General features: G+C 34.8%; 1 protein-coding gene across 6 annotated transcripts in view; it reads right to left on the bottom strand.

The window, feature by feature from the left end:
• The window catches only part of SENP7 (SUMO specific peptidase 7), a 137,096-nt gene that overhangs the window by 49,087 nt on the left and 65,565 nt on the right, over nt 1-22,444 (bottom strand). For 3 of the 6 annotated variants that reach the window (XM_014794979.2, XM_087439516.1, XM_004439960.3), the window contains one exon: nt 15,465-15,659. The exons of the other annotated variants lie outside the window; for them this stretch is intronic. In XM_014794979.2, the coding sequence (XP_014650465.1) occupies nt 15,465-15,659 (195 nt within the window). The remainder of the gene's footprint in view (nt 1-15,464; nt 15,660-22,444) is intronic. 6 annotated transcript variants of the gene reach the window in all.

Genomic DNA, 22,444 nt, shown 5'->3' on the forward strand with positions numbered 1-22,444 from the left:
AAAGTTCCAACAACATTTTTCACAGAAATAGAACAAAGAATCCTAAAATTTATATGGAACAACAAAAGACCGCGAATAGCTAAAGGAATCCTGAGAAAAAAGAACAAAGCTGGAGGTATCACACTCCCTGATTTCAAAATATACTACAAAGCTATAGTAAACAAAACAGCATGGTACTGGCACAAAAACAGACACACAGATCAATGGAATAGAACTGAAACCCCAGAAATAAACCCACACATCTATGGACAGCTAATCTTTGACAAAGGAGCCAAGAACATACAATGGGGAAAAGAAAGTCTCTTCAACAAATGGTGTTGGGAAAACTGGATAGCCACATGCAAAAAAATGAAAGTAGACCCTTACCTTACACCATACACAAAAATTAACTCCAAATGGATTAAAGACTTGAATGTAAGACCTGAAACTATGAAACTTCTAGAAGAAAACATAGGCAGTACGCTCTTTGACATCGGTCTTAGCAACATATTTTCAAGCCCCATGTCTCACCGGGCAAGAGAAACAACAGAAAAAATAAACAAATGGGACTACATCAAACTAAAAAGCTTCTGCACAGCAAAGGAAACCATCAACAAAACAAAAAGACAACCTAACAATTGGGAGAAGATATTTGCAAACCATACATCTGATAAGGGCTTAATCTCCAAAATATATAAAGAACTCATGCATCTCAACAACAAAAAAACTACCAACCCAATTAAAAAATGGGCAAAAGACCTGAACAGACATTTCTCCAAAGAAGATATACAGATGGCCAACAGACACATGAAAAGATGTTCAAAATCATTAACTATCAGGGAAATGCAAATCAAAACTACAATGGGATATCACCTGACGCCCCTCAGAATGGCTGTAATTAACAAGAAAGGAAACAACATGTGTTGGAGAGGATGTGAAGAGAAGGGAACTCTCATACACTGCTGGTGGGAGTGCAAACTGCTGCAGCCACTATGGACGACAGTATGGAGATTCCTCAAAAAATTAAGGATAGAACTACTATATGTTCCAGCTATTCCACTGCTGGGTATTTATCCAAAGAACTTGAAAACACCAATGCGTAAAGATACATGCACCCTGTGTTCATTGCAGTGTTATTCACAATAGCCAAGACTTGGGAGCAACCTAAGTGCCCATCATGGGACGAATGGATAAAGAAGACGTGGTCTATATACACAATGGAATACTACTCAGCCATAAGAAACGATGAAATCCAGCCATTTGTGACAACATGGATGGACATTCAGGGTATTATGCAAAGTGAAATAAGTCAGAGGGAGAAGGTCAAATACTGTATGATCTCACTTATTAAGTAGTAGGTAATAATAACAACAAACAAACACATAGAGACAGAGATTGGATTGGTGGTTACCAGAGGGGAAGCGGGGAGGGAGGAGGGCAAAAGGGATGATTCGGCACATGTGTGTGGTGATGGGTTGTAATTAGTATTCGGGTGGTGAACATGATGTAATCTATGCAGAAATAGAAGTATAATGATTTACACCTGAAATTTATACAATGTTATGAACCAATGTTACTGCAATAAACAAAAAATTAAAAATAAATACATAAATAAAATATAGGTACTGGTTAAATATATAAAACATTACACTCTGTGAAAAACAAGTTTTGAAATGATGAGCACAATGTCACTATTAATGAAAAGTTAATACAATAATAGTAGTAGACTTCAATACCCCACTTTCAGCAATGGATAGATCATCCAGACAGAAAATCAACAGAGAAACACTGGACTAGAACCAAACATTAGACCAAATGGACCTAACATGAATTTATAGAAAATGCCATCCAATAGCACCAGAATGCACATTCTTCTCAAGTGCACACAGAACATTCTCCATGATAAATCATATGATAGGCCACAAAACAACTCCCAGCAAATTTAAGAAGATTGAAATCATAGCAAGTATCTTTTCCAACCACAATAGTATGAAACTAGAAATCAGTAACAGGAGGAAAGCTGGAAATTCACAAATATATGAATATTAAACAATATCCTCCTGAACAACCAATTGGTCAAGGAAAAAATCAAAAAGGAGATAAAGAAATATCTTGAAACAAACAAAAATGTAAGCACAACATATCAAAACCTATGAAATGCTTTAAAAGCAGAGCTAAGAGGGAAGTTTATAGCGATAAATGCCTACAACAAGAAACAAGAAAGAACTCCAATAAACAACCTCAATTTACACCTCAAGGAACAAGTTAAAGAAGAACAAACTAAGCCCAAAGTTAGCAGAAGGAAGGTAACAACAAAGAGCAGAGCAGAAATAAATAAAATGAGACCAAAAAAACAATAGAAAAGATCAACAAAACTAAGAGCTGATTTTTTGAAAACATTTTTAAAAATTGACAAAAATTTAGGTATACAAACTAAGAAAAAAAGAGAAGACTCAAACAAAAACAGAAATGAAAGAAAAGACATTAAACTGATACCACACAAATACACAGAATCATCTAGAGACTACTATGAACAATTATATGCCAACAAATTGGATAACCTAGAAGAAATGGATAAATAATTAGAAACATATAACCTACAAGACTGAATCATGAAGAAAAAGAAAATCTGAACAGACCAATAATGAATAAAATGACTGAATTAGTAATCAAAAACCTTCCAACACAGAAAAGCCCAAGGACCAGATGGGTTCACTGGTAATTCCACCAAAGAATAAAAGAAGAATTAATGCCAATCCTTCTCAAACTCCTCCAAAAAACTGAAGAGGAAACAATACTCCTAAACTCATTTTATGATGCCATCATTACCCTGATACCAAAGCCAGATAAGGACACTACAGGAATAGAAAACTATAGACCAACATTCCTGATGCAAATAGATGCAAAAATTCTCAACAAAATATTAGGAAACCAAATTCAACAATAAATTAAAAGTCATACACAATGATCAAGCGGGATTTACTGAAGGGATGCCAGGATGGTTCAACATCCACAAATCAATGTGATATATGACATTAATAGAATAAAAGATGAAAATCATATGATCACTCAATAGATGCAGAAAAAGCATTTGACAAAATTCAACATTCTTTCATGATAAACCCTCAAAAACCTGAATGCAGAAAGGATGTACCTCAACATAATAAAAACCAATACAACAAACCCACAGCTAACATCACACTCAACAGTAAAAGATTAAAAGCTTTTCCTCTAAGATGAGGAACAAGACAAGGGTGCCCACTCGCACCACTCTTACTAAACATAGTACTGGAAGTCCTAGCTAGAGCAATTAGGCAAGACAAAGAAATAAAAGGCATCCAAGTCAAAAAGGAAGAAGTAAAACTGTCATTATTTGCAAAGGATATGATCTTACATACAGAAAACTCTAAAGAATCCACCAAAAAGAACTGTTAGAACTAATCAACGAATTCAGTAAAATTGCAGGATACAAAATCAATTTACAAAAATCAGTTGTGCTTCTATACACTAACAGTGAACTATATCAGAAAGAGAAATTTAAAAAACAATCTCATTTACAATTGCATCAAAGGAATAAAATACCTAGGAATAAATACAACCAAAGAGGAGAAAGATCTGTACACTGAAAACTATAAGACATTGACGAAAGAAATTAAAGACAGAAATAAATAGTAAGACATTCTGTACTCATGGATTAGAAAAATTAACATTGTTAAAATGTCCACCCTACCCAAAACCACCTGCAGATTCAATGCAATCTCTATCAACAATCCAATGGCCTTTTTCACAGAAACAGAACAAACTATCTTAAAATTTGTATGGAACCACTAAAAATCCCAAATAGCCAAAGCAATCTTGAGAAAGAAGAACAACGCTGGAGGCATAAAACTTCCTGATTTCAAACTATATTACAAAACTCTAGTAATCAAAACAGTATGGTATTGGCATAAAAACAGACACATAAATCAATCACAGAAAAGAGAGCCAGAAATAAACTCTTGCATATATGGTCAATTAACTTATGACAAGGGAGACAAGAATATACAAGAGGGAAAGGATAGTCTCTTTAATAAATGCTGTTGGGAAAACTGGACAGCCACATGCAAAAGAATGAAACTGGACCAATATCTTACACCATACACAAAAGTCAACTCAAAATGTCCTAAAGACTTAAACATAAGACCTGAAACCATAAAATCTCTAGGAAAAAAACATGGGGGTAAGCTCCCTGACATCAGTCTTGGTAAAAAAAATTTTTTGAATTTAACACCACAGCAAAGCAACAAAAGCACAATAAGTGGCATTTCATCAACCTAAAAAGCTTCTGTACAGCAAAGGAAACCATCAACAAAATGAAAAGGTGAGCAAATAAAGACTAGACTATTGGTGGTGAATATGATGCAATCCATACAGAAACTTAAATATAATAACGTACAACTGAAATTTTCACAATGTTAAAAGCCAATATGACCTCAATAAAATACATTTTTTTAAAAAAGGCAACCTATGGAACAGGAGAAAATATCTGAAAATCATATATCTGATAAGGGGTTAATATCCAACATATATAAAGAACTCATACAACTCAATAGCAAAAAAACAATCCAATTAAAAAATGGGCAGATGGGGCCAGCCCAGTGGCGTAGTGGTTAAGTTCTGCTTTGGCAGCCCCGGATGCAGGTTTGGATCCTGGGCATGGACCTACACAGCACTAATGAAGCCATACTGTGGCAGGCGTCCCACATATAAAGTAGAAGAAGATGGGCATGGATGTTAGCTCAGGGCCAATCTTCCCTACCAAAAAAAAAAAAAAAAAAAAAAAAAAGGACAGAGGAACTAAATAGACATTTTCCCAAACAAATAAAAATGTCCAACAGGTACATGAAAAGGAGCTCAGCAACACTAATCATCAGGGAAATGCATATCAAAACCACAGTGAGGTGTCACTTCACACCTATTAGATTGGCTATTATCAAAAAGACAAGAAATAACAAGGGTTGGCGAGGATGTGGAGAAAAGGGAACCCTTACACACTGTTGGTGGGAACGTAAATTGGTGCAGCCACTACGAAAAATAGTACGAAGGTCCTCAAAAAATTAAAAATAGCATTACCATATGATCTAGCAATTCCACTTCTGTGTATTTACCCTAAGGAAACAAAATCACTATCTTGAAAAGATATCCCAAAGCCCACGTTCACTGCAACATTATTTACAATAGCCAATACATGGAAACGAACTAAGTGTCCATCAACAGATGAATAGATAAAGAAAATGAGACTGATATATATACACACACATATACACATACACATATACACACACACGCACACACAAAACAGAGTATCATTCATCCATAAAAAAGAAAGAAATTCTGCCATTTGTGACAATATGGATAGACCTTGAGGGCATTATGCTAAGTGACATAAGTCAGACAGAGAAAGACAAATACTGTATCATTTCACTCACATGTGAAATCGAAAAGAAAATGAACACCTAGCTACAGACAACATATACCAAGTGACCTCAGGAAGATTGTGGACTAGCAAGCACCTACCATCTTCCCACCTAGACAACAACTGCACCGGCAGAATCTGTCTGATATAACTATTTTGAAATTCTGGAGTCTACTGAAGGCTTGCAACTTTCAATCAAAAGATTCAACAGTAAACTGCAGTTAATTTCAGTCAATTTCAGCTCTTAAGGTGGTAGCAGCTGCCCATCCCACACTCCCAGCCCCAAGGCAAGCAGCTATGCCCAAGTTCCTAGAACAGTTTGCATGAGCAAACTGTCCCCCAAATACGCGGACTCTGTATTCTCATCACTGATTTGGTGTTTCTGGTCATGGAGGAGCAGACATAGAGACAGGCAGCCACTGTTGCAACAACCACCACTGTTGCAACAATCTCCCTATCCAGCTAAAACAACTTCCAGGAAATTTAAAGGGCTATTGCCTATTTTGTTTTATTCTCTCCCCTTCATTTTTCCCATTTTCTCTTTTTGGGAACCAAACATTTAAGGATTAGGACATTAAAAAGTAATCACACATATGAGGGAATTTAGAAAGTTACAGGCACAAGCAGGGAAGGGCACAGGCTTAGAAAAGACCTGAGAAGACCTTACGTTTACACGTCAGACTGATCCCTGGAACAGAGACATGATACAACAATAAGAAAAAAAGAAAAAAACTCAGCAAATCCTGGAGAAAGGCATAAATTTGATTTCCAGACTTATCATATTATAAGATTCAAATGTTGCATTTTTCAACAAAAAAAAAATCACAAGGCATACAAAGAAACAGGAAAGTATGGCTAATTCAAAGGAAAAAGATAAATCAACAGAACCTATCCCTGAAAAAATCCAAATGGCAGACTCAATAGACAAAGACATTAAAACGACTGTCTTAAAGATCCTCAAAGAGCTAAAAGAAGTCTTGGACAAGGTCAGTAAAATGACAATATCAATAATGAGACAAAATACATAATGAACCAAAAGAACATTATGGAGCTAAAAAGTACAACCAAAATGAAAAATTCATTAGAGGGATTCAAAAGTAGATTTGATAAGCAGAAGAAACAGTTGGTGAACTTGAAGATATGATCATGCAAATTATCAAATCTGAGGAACAGAATGAATAAAAATTTAAGTAAAATGAACAGAGCCTAAGGGACCTATGGGACACCAACAAGTGGACCAATAAACACATTGTTGGAGTCTCAGAAGCAGAAGAAAGAGAGAAAGGGGCAGAGAAATTATTGGAATAAATAACCACCAAAAACTTCCAAATTTGATGAAAGACATGTATATAAACATCCTAGAAGTCCAAGGAACTACAAGTAGAATAAGCTCAATGAGACCTACACTGAGAAACATTATAATTAAAGTGTCAAAACAGGAAGGCAAAGACAGAATCTTGAAAGCACCAAGAAAAAAGCGACTTATGACATACAAAGGATCCCCAATGAGATTATAAGCAGATTTCTCATCAAAAACCATGGTGGCCAGAAGACCTTGGGTTGGTATATTCAAAACACTAAAGGAAAAATATGTCAACCAGAAATCCTATATCTGGTAAAACCGTCATTCAAAAATGAGGGCAAAATTAAGACATTCCAATATAAACAAATGCTGAGGGAGTTCATTAGCACTAGACCAGCCTTATAAAAAAATGCTACACGGAGTTCTTCACATTTAAATGATAATACATTAGACAGTAACTCGAAGCCATATGAAGAAATAAAGGTTATTGATAAAAGTAAATACATGGACAATTATAAAAGCCAGTATTATTGTAACTTTGGTTTGTAATTTGCCTTTTTGTCTTCTACATGATTTAAGAGACTAATGCTTTTTTTTTAATTACTAGACTATGTTTTTAGACACACAATGCATAAAATATAATTTTATGACATTAGTAATCGAAAGGAGGTGAGGATGAAGCTGTATACGAGCACAGTTTTGAATGTTATTGAACTTAGGCTGGTATAAATTCAAATTAGAATGTTATAACTTTAGAATGTTAAATGTAATCCCCACGGTAACCACAAAGAAATCAGCTATAGAATACACAGAGAAGGGAATAAAAAAGTTTCACTACAAAAAATGAAGTAAACACAGAGAAAGACAGTAATGCAGGAAATAAGGGGCAAAAAAGCTATAAGGCATACAGAAAACAAATATCAAAATGACAGAAACTAAGTTCCTCCCTTATCAATAATTGCTTTAAATGTAATTAATTAAACTCTCCAAACAAAAGACAAAGACTGGCAGAATGGATAAAAAGATATGATCCAACCAGAGGCTATCTAGAAGAGATTCACTTTAGATCCAAAGACACAAACAGATTGAAAGTGAAAGGAGGGAAAAAGATATTCTATGCAAATACTAGCCAAAAGAGAGTAGGGGTGGCTATACTAAGATCAGACAACACAGACTTTAAAAAAGTTTACTGAGACAAAGAAGGACATTATATATTAGTACAAGGTTCAAGACAACAAGATGATTTAACAACTATAAACATTTACATACCTAACAAAACTATCAAAATATATGAAACAAAAACTGACAGAAGAAAAGACAGAAATAGACAGTTCTACAATAATAGTTGGAGACTTTAACATCCTACCTTCAATAATGGATAGAACAACCTGACAGAAGATAAGTAAGGAATTATATGACTTGAACAAGACAATAAACATACTAGATCTAACAGACTTATACAGAACACTCTATCCAACAACAGAATATACATGCTTCTCAAGTACACATAGGATATTCTCCAGGATAGATATTTTAGACAACAAATTAAGTCTTGATAGATTTAGAAACATAAATACACAAAGCATCTTCTCTGACCATATGGGATGAAGTCAGAAATCAATAACAGCAGGAAAATTGGAAAATTCACATTTGTGGAAATTAACATATTCTTAAACAACCAATGTGTTTAAGAAGAAATCAAAAGGAAATTAGAAAATGCTCAGGGATGAATGAAAATGCAAACATAACATATTAAAATGTATAGGACACAGCAAAAGCAGTGCTAAAGGAGAAATATATAGCTACACATACTTATATTAAAAAAGAAGAAATATCTCAAATCAACAACCTAACTTTATAACTTAAGGAACTAGAAATGGAAGAACAAACTAAATTCGAAGGTAGTAGAAGGAGGGAATAATATAGATTAGAGCAGAGACAAATAAAATAGAGAATATAAAAACAGAAGAGAAAATCAACTAAACCAAAAGTTAGTTCTTCAAAAAGATCAACAAAATTGACAGCCCTTTAAAGCTAGATGGACTAAGGGAAAAAAAAGACTCAAATTAACAAAATCAGAAATGAAAATGAGGACATTACTACCAGTCCTACAGAAATAAAAAGGATTCTAAAAGAGTATGATGAACAACTGTCTGCCAATAAATTAGACAATCTAGATTAAATGGACAAATTCCTATTAACACAAAATCTACCAATACTTAATCACAAAGAAATAGAAAATCTAAATAGACCTATAACTAGTAAGGACATTGAGTCAGTAACCAAAAATCTCCCAACAAAGGAGAGCCCTGAATCTGATAGCTTCAACTGGTGAATTCTACAAACTTTTAAAGAACAAATAACAGATAATCATTTCAAACTCTTCCAAAAAATTTAAGAGGATGGAACACTTCCTACCTTATTCTATGATGCCAGCATTGTCCTGAAACCAAAGCCAGAAAAGGACGCTACAAGAAAACTACAGATCATGACCCCACAGTCACCCTGTGAACAGGGTTAGGTGATGTACGCATTTGACAGGTGAACCACGAAGGCTCAGAGCTTTGGGAACTTAACCAAGCCATGGAGCCAAGTATTAGCAGACACCATTTGAACACAGACCTTACCTTCCAATCCACTATTCAACCCACTGACAGCCCTTCTTCCAGAAACTCAGAGCCAGCCAGGCAGGAACCCCAGAAGCACAGACCCCACCTCAGCAAAGAGACTGGGGGAGTGGTCTAAGTGGCTATATCAGCAGGAGACATCCTTTGGATACCGTGTTTTATCTTAAAAATTTATGTGAGATTTTCTTATTCTACTTCACAACAGTGGACTCTGTTGTTATCAGGTAGCATTTATTTGGTTCTTGCTCCATTGGTCCTAATAAACACACTTTAGCATATCAAAAAGAAAAAAAAAAAAGAAAGAGAACTACATATCAACATCCCTAATGAACACTGATGCAAAAATCCTCAACAAAATACTCCAAACAGAATTCCACAGCTCATTACAGTTATAGACCATAACCATGTGGATTTATTCCTGGAATGCAAAGATGGTTCAACATACAACAATTTATCACTATAATAGGCCACACTAACAGAATGAAGGAGGAAAAACACATGGTCACCTCAGTGCAGAAGAAGCACTTGACAAAATTCAACACCCTTTCCCAGCAGTAAAAAAAAAACAAAAACACTCAACAATCTAGGAATAGAACGAAACTACCTCAACATAATAAAAGCTATATATGAAATACCCACAGCAAACATCATACTCAATGGTGAAAGGCTGAAAGCTTTTCCTTTAACATCAGAATTAAGACAAGGATGCCCACTTTCAACACTTCTAGTCAACATAGTACTGGAATTTCTAGCCAGAACAAATATGCAAGAAAAAAAAATAAAAAGCACTTAAATTGGAAAGGAGGAAATAAAATAATCTGTTTCACAGACAATATAATCTTAGATGTAGAAAACTCTAAAGATCCCCCAGACACACAAAAAAACAACTGTTAAGAGTTAATAAACAAAAAAATAAGAAAAAAATTCCATTTACAATAGCTTCAAGAAGAATAAAAAACTTATTAGTTAACTTAACCAAGGAGGCAAAGACTCAAAAAATGAAAACTAAAAATCATGGCTGAAAGCAATTAAAGAAGACATTAATAAATGAAACCACATCAAATGTTCATGAATTGGAAGACTTAATATTATTAAGATGTCAATACCAAAGCGATCTACAGATTCAATGCCATCTTATCAAAATGGCAATGACATCTTTTGCAAAAATAGAAAAATCTATCCTAAAATTCATACAAAACCCTAAGGGATCCCCAATAGCCAAAATAATCTTGAAAAAGAACAAACCTGGAGGTCTCACACTCTCTGATTTCAAAACTTACTACAAAGCTACAATAATCAAAACAGCATGGTCCTGGCATAAAGACAGATATACAGACCAATGGAACAGAATACAGAGACAAAAAATAAACCCTCAAATATATGGTCAAGTGATTTTTATTATGGATGCCAAGATCATTCAATGGGGAAAGGACAGCCTTTTCAACAAATGATGCTGGGAAAACTGGATATCCCCATGCAAAAGAACGAAATTGGACCCTCACCTAACACCATACACACAAGTTAACTTGAAATGAGTCAAAGACCTAAATGCAAGAGCTAAAACCATAAAACTCTTAGAATAGGGGGAAATCTTCAGGACATTGGATTTGGCAATAATTTCTTAGATGTGATACCAAAGGCACAAGCAACAAAACGAAAAGTAGACAAAGTGGACTTTATCAAAATTAAAACTTTTGTACATCAAGGGGCGGCATTAATAAAGTAAAAAGGCAACCCACAGAATGGGAGAAAATATTTGCAAATCATATTTCTGATAAGATATTAATATTCAGAATACATACAAAACTCCTAAAACTCAAAAATAAAAAAACAGTCCAATTCATCAATGGGCAAAGGACTTGAACAGACATTTCTCCAAAGAAGATATACGAATGGCCAATAAGTACATGAAAAGATGTTCAACATCACTAATCATTAGGGAAATCCACACTAAAACCACAATGAGATATTGCTTCACATCCATTCGGATGGCTATTATGCAAAAACAGAAAATGAGTGTTGACAAGGATGTGGAGAAATTGGGACCCTGTGCACTGCTGGTGGCACTATAAAATGGTGCAGCTACTATGAAAAACAGTATAGTGGTTCCTCAAAAATTTAATAATAGAATTACCATACGATCCAGCAATTCCACTTTTGGGTATACACCCAAAAGAATTGAAGGTAGAGACACAGATACTTGCACACCGATGTTCCTAACAGGGTTATTCACAATAGCCAAAAGGTGGAAGCAACCCAAGTATCCATAAACATTTATACCAGACTACAAAAAGGCAAAAAAGGAATCAGAATTTCAATTAGAAAAGTAATCTCCAGACTTGTTCTGGATCTGATACCTCATATAAAGCATCAACAATTAAAACAGCACCTGCCTGACCTATTTCTATACTTGGGGTTGATGAGGTCTTTCCGAGGATAAACCAAAACACAGTAGTCACTGACAAATTTTACAAAATGAAATTTAAAATTTCTATACTACAGAAGATACTATAAACAAATTACAAATAGGAAACTTGAAAAAATTTTTTCAATACATATAACAAAGAGTTAATACCTTTAATAAGAGTTCTTAAAATCAATAAGAAACAGATGGAACACCTACATGGAATACATACAAAGACTAAAGAGAAAACTCATATAAGAAATACAAAATCCATCTTCACTAAAAACAAAAAATGATTGAAATGAAAACAATTATATTTATTTTTGCCAACAGGTTATCAAAAAAATTTTCAATACACCTAATTCTGGTTAAAATATAGCAGAGAATGGCACTATAAGGATTTACAAGAATAAATACACAAAGACATACACGTAATTCACTTACTATAGCATTGCTATACAGACAAAAAATGAAAAATACCCTAAATGTCCACTCAGAAGGAAGTATATATATATAAAAGAAGATAAAATAGATTTCTATATATTGATGTAGAAAGCTATCAAAATGAAAGAGAAAAGTTGATTTTCTCATTTACTCCTCCAGCATACCTAGGTATTATTATCCCATTTTGCAGATGAGGTAAACCAAGGCATAGAGAAAGAAGTTAAGCAAATTCCCTGAGCTGCAATTCAAGTCTGTACTAAATAAGTTAATACAGACATGGCATTTATCACAGTGTAATACCATAGGAAAAAACAATAAATATTAGTTATATTTGTTACAGGAGTAATATAAAGCTTCATAATTAAGTATGTTAAAATACTAAATTGTCATCTAGAAAAAACAAATATGCTACTTTAAGGAGACCACTTTAATTTAAATTTCCTATTCACCCCTGGTATTTTCTATTATTCCTTCATTTTTAGCATAAAACACAAGATTTTTTTTTTCCTACATAATTCCATTCAGATTGCCGTTACAGTCAGTAATAACGGTTCTGAACACTCAAGAGAGGCTAAGGCTAAAGTAAGACTTTTAGCCTTTACATAACATTTTTATCAAAGGCACAAGTGCTAGTTTTTCAGAGGAAATCTCAGTTTTCACAGTCATGGCCTCCATTCTTCAACCCACCGATTTTCAGTTGCTACTTGACATTCTATCTTTGTAACAAGAGTTGGTGTTTTTACCACCTTCTCTACAGTAACAGAACAATAACAGTAATGTCAGAAAATCATGTCTCCTTCTGAGAAGATCTAAATAATTTCCATTTACTCTTCCTGATTTTGAGACAGACTGGCAAGAGGTTAGTTACAAGAGTCCCATCCTTGAGCCTACCCTGTGTCCATCCTGTATTTCAGTTCTAATGCAGCACATCTACTGAAGATATGGTATGGCCATACTTGCAATTTATCTCCATGGGGCACTCTGGATTCTCCTCAAAATGAACTCATTTTAAGGGAAGAGAGAACTAAATCTTGGTTTAAGGAGTGCAGAACTTCTCCTTAAACCAAATGGTAATACTAATATGGCTGTGACAATTGCCTCAGCAGTGCTGGTAATAGCAACAGAGGTGGCAGTGATCTCAGGATCAGACGTTGGCATCCTCACAGTAGAAGACTTCAGTAGCATCAATTACAGCAACAGCCTTTAGTGACACTTTTGATATTAGCAGCAATAAGAGAGAACACAAAAATAACGACTACCATTTATTAATCACCTACTAAGTTCCAGGTATTATATTAGGGACTTTACATAGGTTATCTCCTTAAATCTGCATAATAATCCTATGAAGTGTGTATTATTATCACTGATTTAAAGACAGAATAAGTAACTTGCCCAAGGTAAGTCAGCATATTAGCAGTACTGCTAAAATCTGAATCCAGATGTCTGGCTTCAAAGACTATGCATATTCCAAATGCAAGAATCAAAGAAAATTACCACCATGAGAATGAATTTTCAGGGCCCACATCAAATACCACCTGGAAATTTCATAACTATTTGGAAAGCAGTTGAGTAGAGCTAGAGATCTCATTGAATAGATTTTAGGGAAAGCCAGAAATTTTAGACTATGATTATTAATCCTTAGCCTTAGATTGGTATAAAGCCTCAAAATTACAGATTACAATTTTCTGGTTTCATCGAATCCTCACAATAGTGCTGTTTTTCATAACAACATGAATGTGCACTGATGTCATATGAATTCCATAGTAATAGGACATCTTAAGTGACTTTTTCTATAGAAAGTATCCTCAATAATAACATTTTTACTTGTATCATATTTTATGTGCACAAAGAATTCTCACATGTGAGATTTCAAAGAGATAATAAACAATTATATGAGGTAAAAAGGTCATTCAAAATTATTTCTCTTTTTACAACTCAGGAAACCATAGCTCAAGGTTAAATGACATGAACATTAACCCAAGTGCACAAAACTCACTATGTATTGAGCTAAACACTGGGTATAAATGCAAATAAGACACGGTCTCTCTCCTTCAGGAGCACATGCTGTAGTAGAGGAGGCAGAACAAGCACCTACAGTACACAATGATAAATGCACTTCTAATACCTCTAGCTGTACATTAAATTTATTAGTAACTGAATAATGCCACTGAAGCTCTCATTTTTTTCAGCAAATTCAGAAGAGACCTAATAAACTATGAAGTTAAAATTGTCACTGATAATTCACTAAGTAGAACCCAGGTGAAAATATAAAATATTCTCCAAAAGGAGAAAAATTCCTAAAATTTGTAAGTTCATGAGAAATGAACCGAGTTTATAAAAATAAAATGTGTTCGAAATATGAGCTATCTGTTATAGGCCATTAAAAAGACAACAATAAATACTCTTTAATGTAATTAGTCTTACAAGCGAAATACAAACCAGAAGTTACCTTTGGATGGTTCAGGGCAAAAAAAGAAAAGCAAGACCAGATCAATAATTTTTCACTCAGATCAAAACTATTTATTGTACTGGCTGAAGGCCGAAAATTAAAAAGAGAAGTTCATAGTAAATGAAAGTTAAAAGATCCAGTAGTATATACTAATTGACTTCCCCTAGCTTTTTCCCACACTTACTTTCTTATTTACAGTCCCCACATGAGCTTCTCCTAGAGCTTAAAACAAAAGCAACTTCAGTTTTCCATTTCTCTTATTGGCACAGTAAGCCACATTTGTTAATGGAATTCAGCTACCTCAAACTATTTTTGTGAGGAATGCATTCAGCCATTCATTCAGCAAATATTTACTGAGCACTAAGTACCAGGTACAGTTCTAGAATCTGGATAAAAAACACTGAGCAAGACAAGATGGAGGGATGGATGGATGAATAGACAGAAGGACGGACAGCCAGATGAATAGGACAGAGAAGGAGGAGGAATAGACAGATGTCTGGGGAATGGATTTCAATTACACCAGACAAACTGAAATACTAAAATAGGTAACTAAATTTTCATTAAGAGTCTACATCCATTTTCCCAAAACACAAGTAGAGTGACCGGCACTTTTTGAAATTGATTATTAGCCATGGACCGTTGGTTCCAACAGCCATTCCAGCCACCAGGGGAGAAACGTCACGCTAGCCGTCAGACCACACTGCCTCACACTTAGCAATAACATATCCGTGGGGGAAGAATAGAGGAGGGCTCATGAGAATAAGTATAATATTTATTTTGAGTAAAGTTATCACTAAACCTACCTTTCAGATAAAAAGGAGCTCTTGTGAGGATTTAGATTTTGACAAGATTCTAGGATGCCATCAGATGATGAAGAAAGCTGCTCTGATTGCATGTTGTCTGTATCACCCAAACTGGCCTCAGTTACAGATGAGGTCTTTATGTATTTTCTTCCTAACTCCGTTCCCAGGACATTCGTCAATATAACTCTGGGTATCCTGTCAAAATAACAAACACTGTACTGTACTGAAGTTTGCAGTAAAAAATGTATTCTAGGAAGTTGAATTTTCAAACATTTTCGTCTTAGCACAAGTAAGTTTATTAGAAGTACTCACCCTAGAAATTAACCCATAAATACTCAAAATTTTGGATGAACACAGTTTTTTGGTTCCTGAAATACTCATGTCTTACAAACTGGCAGAGATTAGTCCGCCACTATAATGGCTTTAACTGTATTAATGGATGCTATTGAGGTGCTTAAAATTTTAACCAAGTCTTCTCAAAAAATGCTTTCTTTTTCTTTTCCAGTAGTTATTAAAAACATCGTTTACTACAAACCAATTCAAGAAATCTTTATTCTTCTCACTCAACAAAAAGATCTTTGATAAGTAATTACATACTTATAATTGACAAATGACAAATGCTAAATTCAACAAAAAAAACATCATTCAGTTTGTATGTATGGTAATGACAGATTCCATAAGTGAAACAGCACATATATTGATGGTAATATATATGATTTATATAATAGCATCAGGGAAAGAGTCAAAAAATTAAATATTTAGAAAATTCAAGTGTATTTTTAAAGCTCCAAACTTTTTTAAATTGGCGGGGTTCATATCAAATGTACTATGTAAACCCAGTGTCTTCTTAGACAGAAGAGGATAGTATAATCTTTTCTTGGTTAGCCAGTAGTTATTATGAAAAACTGATGTACTTTGCCACACTACAATGATGCCCTCAAGGCAACTATCTGGCCCTGCATTGACTGGCCCAAGCCAAATTACTGTGATTTTTTAGTTCTTTTACCATATTTTTTAAGTTTTCCTATCTCCTCTTTATCAGATGTCCCCCTTGACTTATCAATATGTCAGTAGCAGTACTTTACTGAGCCTTTGCAAGAGACAATAGATAACACTTAGAAAGGGCCAGAGTACTTTTTGCTTACGTGAAAAATGTGACCTTCCCTGTGCTTATTACATTTGCTGTAGTACTTAGAGGTACTCTTTATTTTCACTATGTAGTTTGAAAAGAAAAACTATTCCTTTTTGCTATGTTCCAGACTGCATAGAATTTCATAAATTAGGAGAACTTTAAAATAATTTAGTCATCTTTTTATTTTAAACACGAAGAACTCAAAGCTCACAAAAGGTAAATGGTTGCCCAAGTATAAGTAATTCTTCCTAGCAGAAGAACCTAGGCCTACTATCTTTTGGTTGTTTTATTTTATTCCATTACACTGTATCCTCAATACTAATTTGCCAAAAGATCCAGATAACTGAGCTTTTCTATAGATACTTCAGGAAACCCTTGAGAATATCCATTTCCAGCACAAGCACCACCACAAGCATTGCAATGATTAAGTAGTAGATATGATCTAAAAACAAAGGCTAGTAGTAAATACACCCCAGTGAACTCCGAGTGTGAGAGAAGAAAGAAGGGAAGGAAGTCGGCCATCCAGCACAACCACTAATTGTGAGGAGGGGAGGGCAGAGCTATTTTTCTACCTCTTCATATGATTGAAATCTCTAAGGATCCTATATATTATTGTCTGTTTTGTATATTTGATACCTGACAGAACTCTCCTTAAAATCCTGGATTTGAAGTGGGAATGGGAGCAATATAGGACCAGTAAAGAGTCTCAAGATTTCTGTTATCTGACCTCACACCAGGAATTGCGATGAAATGAATCACTAAACAAAACTCAACTGTCATTCTCAATACTTCAGGAAAAGTACAAGAATATTAGTGAGAGAATTTTATTCAGGTTAGAACTATTTTTTCCTGATAAATATTTTAGTGTAAATAAAATTTTACTTACTTTTAAGAGATGAGAGAATCTAATATGCTAAATTGATAACTCATTTTAAGAATTGATGATATACTCTTTTTATGGTCCCCTATCATTACTGAACTCTAAAGTGGGACTCATAACAAAAATAATCCAAAAACTGTAATATTTAAGTAAAGAGAAAATTTGGGACATATAAAGAGACACATCAAGAAATGTCAGCTATCATTTAGTATCTCTGTTTAAATGCCTGCCCATAGTACGTTTAAATATATTTTAAAATGTTGAGTCTCTAAAAAAAGCTGTCTCTCCAATTAGGGGAGATGGAGTCCATAAAAGATTAGTTTTGTACAACGTATTACAGAAAATAATCGACAACAACCACAAAAAAGTATAAATATCAGAAAGGAAAGGGAAAATTTTAAAAGATTACAATTCTCTGCTGAATAATAAATGATCATACTATTCTTGTATGGTTTCTTTTGCTGCTAGATTTTGGAGAAAGAAAAAGCAAAGAAGAGATGAAAAAAGACCCTTGCAGAACAAGAACTTCTAAGTTAAAACAAATAGCTAAAAGCCTTCCTGGAAGAAAAAAATTTCAAAATTCACCCAAAAACCATTTGAAAAGATTATATACCAAGCTTCAGCAGAACCCACATCTCTAAAGCACAGGAAGCCTAGAGGGTCTCTGAAGCTATCAGAAGGTTTCAGGAACTATGTCAGCATGTCTGCCATGGTATACCTTCCAAGTAGAAAGCATTCTATTACTATGTGAACACACGCCACAAGGAAAAAACTGAGGATTAAGTAGAATAATTAAAGGTTAATAAATTAGATATCATATAAAATATGTAATAAAGTCCAATGCCTACTTATGAAAAAAATTAAAGTTCAGAAGAGTGAAAAGCAGTTGCCACGGGGGTTAACAGCAAGGACTCTGGAGTCAGACAAACGTAGGGTCAGGTTCTGATTTCGTCCCCAATAGCTACATAACCTTCAGCAAGTTACTTATCATAATTTATGCCTCTTAGCACTGATCTCCTCATCTCTAAAATGGAGAAAATAATATCTACCTTACAAAGTTGTTAAGATTAAATGAGATAATAGATGTAAAGCAGTTAGCACAAGCCCTGGCACACAGTAAGTACACCATAAATGGAAACTCACTTTAATTTTCCTATTATTGAAGTCTTGCTCAAAGTTACAAATTATCCTTTCAAATAGTACTTGTCATAATTTATCATGATCTGCAATCTTGATGAAAATACCTTATTAGAAAAGTACATAATTAAATAGCTGGCAATGCCTATTGGGCACCCAGCTCTCCACAACACACAGCCATAGCCCAAACATCTTTCATCAACTATTCGCAACTTAACGCAATTTGAGCACCCTGAAGAAACAGAGAGCTTCATGTGACAGCCTTACAGAACACAAATCTGTAAAGTGATGATTAAGTTCATAACATCTAAGCTGTCTTTTGATGTACAACTATATAAATTAGCACTGCCACGGAAATTTCAGGGCTAGCCAGCATTTCAAAAGATTCTCAATTTTCACAAGAAATATACAAGTATACTTCATCTCTCATACTATCACAATATGGAGGAAGGACTGAAAATCATCATTTCACACAGCCTATCCAATTTTTTTCCCAAGTATCTAAATAGTATCAGTAAGTAAAATAAAATGGAACTTGTTTAACTTTACTTACTAATATTATGAAATCAAACTTCAAAATATAATATGCTAAACCAAAGCAGAAACAAATTTTGTAATGCAGTGAGATGAAGCAGAAAGTATACTGGCCTGAGAAGTAATATCATTTATTGATTGTCTCTCTGCATGGTTATTCTCTCTGATTCTTAATTTTCTCAATTACAAATTGTGAGTTCCTTCCCTATATACATAGCAAGGTAAATGCAAGATTCAAATAATTTAAAAAATGGGGGGAAACTTTGAAAAACTGATAACAGCTATAAATATAAACTTCATGTCAAGAGGGAATTTTTAAAGAAATGGAACCCTTGTTGAAAGATAACATAATTATATCTGGTAATAAAGGTATAACAAGCAAAAAAAATACAATACTAATTTGGTTTTCATTTTTCTGTAATTTAGATGAACATCTTTCTAAAATTGTATGTTACATTTTAATAGGGCTCTCATAAATCCTTTCTTATCCCAGATGATATAATTCAAAATATACTTTCTAAATCATTTTCTTAAGCTATGTAGAGAAAAAAATTTTAATTTTTGAATAACTTTCTTAAACAGATTCATAGATTTTCTAAATTTGCTCTTTTCTTATACTAAACTAAATTTTAAGTGAAGAAATATCACTCAACTAAAATATTACTGGCTTAAAGAAATCTTAAGGTGACAGGAATACTGTAGTGTCCAAAAAGTCTTACCATCACAATATCTGGAATATGTAATTTTTTTCAACTTCAAACATATGTAAATTTAAGAAAAAAATGAATAAATATAATTACACCATTTAGGGAAATTCCAAGAACCAGGAGCTTTTTTTTTTTGCGGGGGGGCGGGGTGGGGAGCAGCCGTGAGCTAACATCCATGCCAATCCTCGTCTTTTTGCTGAGGAAAACTGTCCCTGGGCTAACATCTGTGCTCATCTTCCTTCACTTCATATGGGAGGCCGCCACAGCATGGCCTGACAAGCAGTGCCTCGGTGCACGCCTGGGATCCGAACCCCGGCCGCCAGCAGCGGAGTGGACACACTTCACCGCTACGCCATGGGCTCGCCCCAGGAGCTAACTTTGTTTAATGGAATATAGGCACACTGTCTCCATATTTCTCTAACAATCTCTGGTGCCAACTGATGAAAACAGGAGAAACATGGTTTATCTTCCCAAAAGCCTGTGTGTGTCCCACTAGGCTCTTTTTTGCCTAATGACCAAGGTTTAAAAATGTCTGGAAATTTTCTCCCAGGAATATAGACGTGAACCACATATGGAGATAAAACCTACACTAAAATATGCTTTACTTATTTAAAAAGAAATCTGTGAATTCTATACACTGCTAGTTTGATATTTCTAAAACTCTTGACTCTTTTCTTCATTATTTAACAAGATTGATTTGGATCATGTGTTTGCTGTTTTTCTTCTCAATCTTATCCAGAAATTAAAAGGCTAAATTGTCCTCACATAAAAAGTATGTCCTCACATACTTAGATCACTACCTTTAGATCCTAGAATGCAAATAAAATTTCTAAAAAAACGCCATTTCTGGGATTGAATGAGTAATTTTACTCAATAGTTAAACTTTATTCAATAGTTAAAATTAAAAACCAAAAATAAATTTTTCTCCCTTTCATCTTTCTGAAATAATGAAGTCCCAGCTAAGTAAAAATGAAAAATAAGACAAAAAGCATCATGTCAAAGTTAAGCAAAGACTGAAGAAAGCATTAAGTCTCCTATTCCAGATAAGAAGTCCCAGATAGAAAACATCTATCCAAAGCCATAGCCTAAACAGTTCTCCAGTTTTCTTATTTGAAGCTTATACTATCTCTTTTCCTGACTGTCACCAAAATTACAGAACAAATAATTAGTTCTGATGGAGGAAAATACATTTCAATCAGAGAGACTGGAGATGAGACCCTGCTGAGAAGCAGTCTCTTTCTTGGATTCAGCAAACATTTACTGAGCACTGAGTATGTGCCCAGTATTGTGCTAGGTACCAGTAACAGGAAAAATAATCAAATGTAGTCCCTGTCCTCAAGAAGCTTACTGTCAGGGAGGCAGAGAGTCTAAAAATCACAACAGTGTGACAAGTGCTAGGATACAAGAACAAGCTGCTGAGCAGACAAAGAGGGATCAAATGCAGATGTGGGGGCTGGAATCAACAAAGCCTTCCCAAGAAGACGGCATTTGAGCTCAATGTTAAAGACCAACAGAAGTCAGTAAAAAGAAAAAGGAGAATTGTTTCCAAGGTAATAGAACAAACAGCATGAACTCAGAAGTATAAAACAGCATTATACATTCAGTGAGCTACCTACCAGTGGTTCCCTAAGTCTAAAGCCCAGCACGAATGTGGAGGAGTGGACAGACACAGGCTAGAGATAGGCAAGGCTGCGATCAATGAGGACCTTGTATGCCAAGCTAGGGAGTTTAACTTTATCCTGAGGGTTATGTGGAGCCACAGAAAGACATTAAACTAGAGAGTGACAAGGAACATCTGCCTTTTAGAATGAATACTTTGGCAACCACATAGGGAAATGACCAAGAAGAAAAAGACTATGCACAGGAAGCCCAATCAAGTTACTGTCATAGTAATAAAGGCACAAAGTTATCAGGGCTTGAACCGAGGCAGAGGCAAGAAAGATGGAGAAGAGATCATTTCAAGACAGGTTTTGGAGGTAAAAATAACTAGACAGGAGGATAAATGACTGGATATGAAGGGTAAGGGAGGAAGAGGAGTCAGGACAATTCCCAAGTTCTAATTTGGAGAACTGAGTGTGGGGGAGTCATATACTCAGACAGGGAGGGGATCCAGAAACAGGAACAAGTCTAAGGACAAAGATGATGCATTCACTTTGGAACAAGTTAAATTCAGAACAACTGGAGCTGGGGCTGGCCCCGTGGCTTAGCGGTTAAGTGTGCGTGCTCCACTGCTGGCGACCCGGGTTCGGATCCCGGGCTCGCACCGACGCACTGCTTCTCCGGCCATGCTGAGGCCACGTCCCACATACAGCAACTAGAAGGATGTGCAGCTATGACACACAACTATCTACTGGGGCTTTGGGGGGAAAAAATAAATAAATAAAATCTTTAAAAAAAAAAAAAAAAGAACAACTGGAGCTGGGGAAAAAGGTCTCGACTAGCTGGTAGTTCACCCAGAAAGTGAATAGGAAAAAAAACACACACACAGTAAAAACCAAATTAGAATCTTACTAGGACTCTTTACTTCATACTATATTTAAATTTCATGAATACATAATCTAGCTACTAATAATTCCTGGTGAGAAGAACT

The sequence above is a fragment of the Ceratotherium simum genome, chromosome 15 (assembly GCF_057802395.1).
Source record: "Ceratotherium simum simum isolate JZ-2026a chromosome 15, ASM5780239v1, whole genome shotgun sequence".
Taxonomy (NCBI): Eukaryota; Metazoa; Chordata; class Mammalia; order Perissodactyla; family Rhinocerotidae; genus Ceratotherium; species Ceratotherium simum.